The sequence below is a fragment of the Colobus angolensis genome, unplaced genomic scaffold, assembly GCF_000951035.1.
Source record: "Colobus angolensis palliatus isolate OR3802 unplaced genomic scaffold, Cang.pa_1.0 Scaffold93, whole genome shotgun sequence".
NCBI lineage: Eukaryota > Metazoa > Chordata > Mammalia > Primates > Cercopithecidae > Colobus > Colobus angolensis.
The window spans coordinates 2,918,460-2,925,647 of NW_012123265.1; the positions used below are offsets into that span (position 1 = coordinate 2,918,460).

The 7,188-nt window shown below is 39.1% G+C and overlaps 1 protein-coding gene across 1 annotated transcript in view; it reads right to left on the reverse strand.

The window, feature by feature from the left end:
- Positions 1-3,111: 3,111 nt before the first annotated feature.
- The window catches only part of CBFB (core-binding factor, beta subunit), a 71,406-nt gene continuing 67,329 nt past the window's right edge, over positions 3,112-7,188 (reverse strand). The window contains exon 5 of the mRNA XM_011932138.1: positions 3,112-5,467. Within this exon, the coding sequence (XP_011787528.1) occupies positions 5,399-5,467 (69 nt within the window). The 3' untranslated portion in view covers positions 3,112-5,398. The remainder of the gene's footprint in view (positions 5,468-7,188) is intronic.

Genomic DNA, 7,188 nt, shown 5'->3' on the forward strand with positions numbered 1-7,188 from the left:
TAAAATATTTTTAGTAGAGATGGGGTTTTGCCATGTTGGCCAGGCTGGTCTCAAACTCCTGGGCTCAAGTGATCCACCCACATCAGTCTCCCCAAAGTGCTAGGATTACAGGCATGAGCTACCATGCCCGGCTGAACTAATTTTTTTTTAAGAGATGACGTCGGCTGGGCACAGTGGCTCATGCCTGTAATCCCAGCACTTTGGGAGGTCAAGGTGGGCAGATCACCTGAGGTCAGGAGTTCGAGACCAGCCTGGCCAACATGGCAAAACCCCATCTCTACTAAAACACAAAAATTAGACAGGTGTGGTCGTGGGCACCTGTAATCCCAGATACTCGGGAGGTTGAGGCAGGATAATCGCTTGAACCCGGGAGGCGGAGGTTGTGGTGAGCCAAGATTGTGCCGTTACACTGCAGCCTGGCCAACAGAGTTGAAACTGTCTCTCAAAAAAAAAAAAAAAAAAAACCCAAAAAACCAGAAAAACAAACAAACAAAGATGATGAGGTCTTGCAGTGCTGCCCAGGCTGGAGTGCAGGGGCTATTCACAGGCACAAACACAGCACCCTACAGCCTCCAACTCCTGGGCTCAAGTGATCCTCCTGCCTCACCTTCCCAAGCAGCAAGAGTTTTCCTATGTTAGATAACGGCAACTCCATTTTACCAGTTGTTTGAGCAAAAAGCTTTCCTCTGTCGCCAGGCTGGAGTGCAGTGGTGCAATCTTGGTGCACCGCAACCTCCGCCTCCTGGGTTTAAGCAATTCCCCTACCTCAGCCTCCTAAGTAGCTGGAACTACAGGCATGCACCACCACGCCTGGCTAATTTTTTGTATTTTAGTAGAGACAGGGTTTCACTATGTTGGCCATGATGGTGGTCAGCCTGCCTCAGCCTCCCAAAGTGCTGAGATTACAGGCGTGAGTCACTGCACCCAGCCCTTTTTTTTGAGACACAATTTCGCTCTTGTTGCCCAGGCTGGAGTGCAATGGCCTGATCTCAACTCACTGTAACCTCAGCCTCCCAGGTTCAAGCAATTCTCATGCCTCAGCCTCCTGAGTAGCTGGCATGTGCTACCATGCCCAATTAATTTTTTTTTTTTTTCAGTAGAGACAGGGTTTCACCATGTTGGCCACGCTGATTTTGAACTCCTGACCTCAGGTGATCCGCCTGCCTTGGCTTCTCAAAGTACTGGAATTTACAGGCGTGAGCCACCAAACCCGGCCTCTTTCTTAAAATTTTGATATATTTCTCTAGCATGTTTTAACTGCTTTTGTAAGCAGAATGGACAATGACTAAATTTTAGTACATTCTTTTCAATTAAATAGGTTATAGTGCATAGTCACAGACCGAAAGAGTTGCCGAATACATATGCATCAGAAAAGCAATTTATGTTCCATACACAATCAATGCTAAACGTAGTGTAAGGACAGATCAATTCTACAAAATCAGAGATGGTGATATAAGCATCTGCTTGCAGTCAATGAAGGTTAGAAAGGGGCTGAGCAATGAAGAAACACTGAGGAAAAAATCAATCCTAATTATGTATGTATAAATCACTACTAACCTACCAACAATACTTTGTGAAGAGTATTTCAGCTTTTGTGTCTTGGAGCAAAAGTAATTTTCGAATTTTTTAAATAATAACAGGATTACTCCAAATATATGACAAAGAACAGTCATCAGCAGCTGGAGTTTTCCCTACTCGTCACAGCTGCACAGAAATAGCCATGGATTTGTTTGAAATATTACATTTTTGATAAAAGCACAGAGAACAGGAGTAAAGAAAAGTTGTTTTGCTATTATTTTTGGGTTTCATTTCTATTTATACATTGTGAAGGCACTGAGGAAGATGTAAGGAAAGACACTGTGATGAAGAGTCAAGAGTAGGAACAAAAAGGAGGGGCCTGGGGGCATGGTGCCTCATGCTAGTAAATCCCAGCACTTTGGAGGCTGAGGTGGGAGGACTGCTTGAGCCCTGGAGTTCAAGACCAGCCTGGGCAACATAGTGAGATCCCCATCTCTTAAAAAAAAAAAAAAAAAAGAGGGAGGAAGTCTAACAGTACAAATGAGAGCAGAAGAGGGAAGAATGAGATATCTGGGAGGACATTTAATGCTAGAAGGGAAAATGTATTGACCGTCATATGAAGGAAACAAATACAGACACAGATTTAGGCTCAGTAAAAGAGCTTCCATAGGACTAGAACTTAACAGCCGAATAAGCAGCTGCCTTAAGAAGCAGAACTTCTTACTGTGGCAGTTTTCTAATGAAGGCTGGATGTTTTTGAAGGATTTCCTCTATGGGTAAATAAACTATACTACATGATGGCAAGGAAACTCTGAATTCCACCATCCTAAAAGCATCAAGTTTGTAATTTCTAGTTTCCTTCTCCTCAGTCATAGGCCCTTGATTCTAACCTTTTAATAACAGTTATTTCAGAATTGGGGTTTTAATATAAAGCACACATCCATGAGTCTGATTTCAGAACACAAATCTGTTCTTAGTATTTATGAAGAATTAATCTCAACATTTTGTGCTACAGATCTCTTACTACCAGTTGCTCTCCTGTTTTCTCTCAGTATATCATCTCCCAGGAACAAGGCAAATAGAATTGCTAGGAGGTAGTCATGAGATGACTCCAAATGAGATGAAAGAACAGACACTAGCAGCTTGAGTTTTCCCTACTGGCCAGAGCTATGCAGAAACAGCCACGAGGAGGGGGTATCCAGAATGAAGAAAATATCTTGGTTGATCTCCATTCTTTTAATATTGAAATCTCAAAAAAAAAAAAAAAAAAAAAAAGAATGTTTGATATAACACCAGCACAATCAAAATGGCTGTATATTTCCAAAACAACTAGCTTGAAAGATGGAACTAATTTGGATGTGTAATTTAAAATTCTTCCTCCCAACTATCACTACTTTATGGTCATATCTCACAGGATGGGTAAATCATGCCAGATTTCTTGAAAACCGTAATATACACTGGGGGATTTGTATACCTTGTGATATCTATATTTAAAGTAGTCTTCTTTGGAATCAACAGAAATTACCACTAGATGCCACTGTTGTTGCTTTCTTAGAAATCACTGGGTTAGGTCAGTAAAGAGGCAAGACCCTGTTTTTACTACACAGAAGTTTATTGTGAAAGTAAATTAAACAAACACACAATATGGCTAATGGAGGCAAAAGCAATCTGGTAGCTTAAGGCAAGTTTTAATGGAGATGAATTTAGAAAAGATGATGCAATGATGTAATTTTGTTTAAATACAGATTATGAAAAAGTATCAAATTGCATCAATAACTTAATAGAAGTAGTTTTCAAAGCCTGTACTACTGGAGAAAAAGGGCTCATGATCTTAATGCCAGCATTAAGACAGACAGAAGCAGCACAGTGCTAAATGACAGGAAAATCCAGTATTTACAGAAGGATGGTAACAGGAACATTTAATAGCATTTGATCTTATTTACTGGTGGACTGAAAGCCCTTAGCTAGACAACAGAGGAAAATGTACCATCATCATGTTATTTAAAAAAAATTAACTGCAGAAGTAAAAAACCAAGGAGCTCTGTAATAAAGTAACATAAAACACCACTGTAAGGATCACTTAAAAAGCAATTCCCTCAGGGCAAATTAGGGCACTGAGTGTGTAAACATGTGAGCTGTACACCACCAAAACCAACCAAATTCATTCATAGTACTTATAGTTATGCAAGATCAGCATGGCCTTTAATGATGCATTATTGTTTATAACAATTTAAACACACTTCTTACCATGCATGACTTCAAATATATAACAAACATTTTTATTCTGATACAGGATATCTGTTTATGAAATAAGACCTATATACAATGAAAGTAACACCTCCCTCATCAATCAAGTAGTTATATGCTTTTTAAATGCAATGACCTTATTCAGACTTCAGTTCATTTTCTGAATTGACTGTGTCAGTTTTTCACCCTTTAAAATAATGCCATTTTATGATAAAATACATTTTTCAAAAATTCAGAAATGTAGTAACATTTAATAAATGTGACCATGAAAAATATTTGTAAGGAGGTGCTAAATGACTTAGCACATTTTTCCAGTCTGTATCTAAAAAAAAAGTTGCACTCAATTTGACAGTAAGCCTATTTAAAAAATATTCTTACATTAATTCATCTCAAAAGGTTCTATTAATAGTCCTTTTGCAAAATACCATATATATAACTGTGAATGTTTTTTCCAGAATTAATGGAAGAAAATGTATCCTCTGCACAGATGAACATTTTCTCTCTAAAACTAATCTTTTATCATCACCCAGCATGTTTTTACAAAAGCATGCAATATAAAATACACATAAAAGCAGCTATCTTAAACATGATTTTAATATAGTATTACCTTTGTAGCTGATTCATCACTGTCTCCAGTTTAATATGCTGTTACATACATGAAGAAGCTCCAGTATCCCTTTTCTGATTGACTTTTTAAAAAAATCCCTGAATAAAACAGAAGCCAGCCTGTGACTTCTTTAGGCATTTCAGTAGAAGATCATCTATGGAGAATATCTCCAACCAAACTCATGATTACAGAACAGAAGCTAAAACAATCTGGGGCAGAGTACAGAGTTAATACCAATTTAAAATTTCTATGTGTAAAAATAAAGAGCCTGTAATCCCAGTACTCTGGGAGGCTGATGCAGGAGGATCGCTTGATGCCAGGAGTTCGAGACCTGGGCAACACTGTGAAACCCTGTCTCTATTTAAAAAGAAAGAAAGAAAGAAAGAAAGAAAGAGTGCTGATTACTAGCATTTAAAAGGATACTGCAACTTTAATAACTGTAAACTTTGTCAGAAGGCTGTGGCAGACAGCTCTATGCTACTAGGTTTTTAGCCTGTAAATAATGCAAACATCAGCAGTTTTAAAATGCTATAGACTATAAAAACACAAAAGGAAATGGGGCAAACAAAACACAAAACAAGAATGCTTATCTAAAATGAAGCTGTATAACCAAAACATCTAGAAGTACAAAAAAAAAAAATGAGAAAAAATGATTAGAGAAAACCCTCTGATATAATTTTAATTTCTTGACCTGTTTTTAAATGACATGAACTTTTAAATTAAAGTGGAAGAAAAGGAGCTTTACAAGTAGATAGTTTTAACTTCCTAAAATAATGCCAACAAGGTAAGCTTGCATAGAAAAAAAACTTCAAATTATTACTGGCTACATGCTTAAAAAATTAGAAATGCAGGTATAATCATAGTGCAAAACCATGGCAGTTTGTGATGTCTATTACTGCCTAAGGTTGAGAAACAGACCGTAGTACCTCCAGTTATCACAGTTTCTGGTCTTTTAATCAATTATTTCTGCCAACTAGAAGCAATGTCTATGTAAAGATTGGCAGCACACATCTGCTGTGCTATTAATTAACGAAGTTTGAGGTCATCACCACCACCTAAATTGGAACCAGGACTAGGGTCTTGTTGTCTTCTTGCCTGCAATGACAAAATCATAATTTGGGGTCAAAAAGTGTTTCGACAATCAAAATGCTAGATATATAAAATACAAGACAGTAGCACATAGAAAAACTTCGTAACTAAAAAATTTTCAACCAATATATTCACATGTAACAGGCAAAAAAATAATAATAATAAAATAGTCTGACATATTTTACTAAAGTTTCCTTAACAATCAAGAATAAAAATCATTTTTATTCAAAAGACAATCACCATAAATACATACTGCATAAAAAGAACAACGAATCTAGCGCTGGGCTCAGTGGCTCACGCCTGTAATCCCAGGTGTTTGGGAGGCTGAGGCGGGCAGATCATTTGAGGTCAGGAGTTTGAGACCAGCCTGGCCAAAATGGTGAAACCCTGTCTCTATGAAAAATACAAAAAAATTAGCCAGACATGGTGGCAGGCATCTGTAATCCCAGCTGCTTGGGAGCTTGAGGCACGAGAATCCCTTGAACCTGGGAGGTGGAGGTTGCCGTGAGCTGAGATCACACCACTGCACTCCAGCCTGGATGACACGAGTGAGGTTCCATCTCAAAAAAACAAAAAACAAAAAACAAAAAAAAACCAACAACAAATCTATATTTGCAGTTTTGGAAAAAAGAGTAACACATTAGCCAAGTGCCTTAGAAGCAAACTCTTCCTTTTAGTAATAGCTGACATTTATTGAGTATCAGCTGTCTGCAGGCACTGTTCTAAGTACTTTCCATGAATTAAATAATTTTTTAGAGAGATGAGGTCTTGCTATGTTGCCCAGGCTGGACTGCAGTGGCTATTCACAGGTAAGAACATAGCACATTACAGCCTCAAACTCCTGGGCTCAACCAATCCTCCTGTCTCACTGAGCCTCCCAAGTAACTAGGACTATAGGCACATGCCATAGGATGTGGCTAGAACTAATTTAATCCCTCCCAATAACCTATGACATAGTGCTATTATTTATCTCTATTTTACAAATAAAAAAACTAAGTCACAGAGAAATATATGTTCCACTAATTATATGACTGAAAAATGTAGCACTTTATTATGGATAAGGTATTGTCTCATATGTTAAAAATAGAAATATAAAATTAGAGTCCTTGGTGCACTTATATTCCCAGATTTTTTTTTTTTGAGACAGAGTTTTACTCTTATTGCCCAGGCTGGAGTGCAATGGTGCAATCTCCACTCACTGCAACCTCGCCTCCCCGGTTCCAGTGATTCTCCTGCCTCAGCCTCCTCAGTAGCTGCAATTAAAAGCATGCACCACCACGCCTGGCTAATTTTGTAGAGACGGGGTTTCTCCATGTTGGTCAGGCTGGTCTCAAACTCCCGACCTCAGGTGATCTGCCTGCCTTGGCCTCCCAAAGTGCTGGGATTACAAGCATGAGCCACCGCGCCTGGCCCCAGATGTATTTTTTGTTTGTTTGTTGTTTCTTTGAGACAAGGTCTCACTCTATTGCCCAGGCTGGAGTGCAATGGCACAATCTCTGCTGACTGCAACTTCTGCCTCCTGGGCTCAAGCAATCCTCCCACCTCAGCCTCCTGAGTAGCTGGGACCACAGGCACACGCCACCACACCTGGCTAAATTTTGTATTCTTTGTAGAGACAGGGTTTCACCATGTAGACGGGGCTGGTCTTGAACTCCTGGGCTCAAGCCATCTGCCTGTCTTGGCCTCCCAAAGTGCTGGAATTACAGGCATGAGTCACCATGTACCAC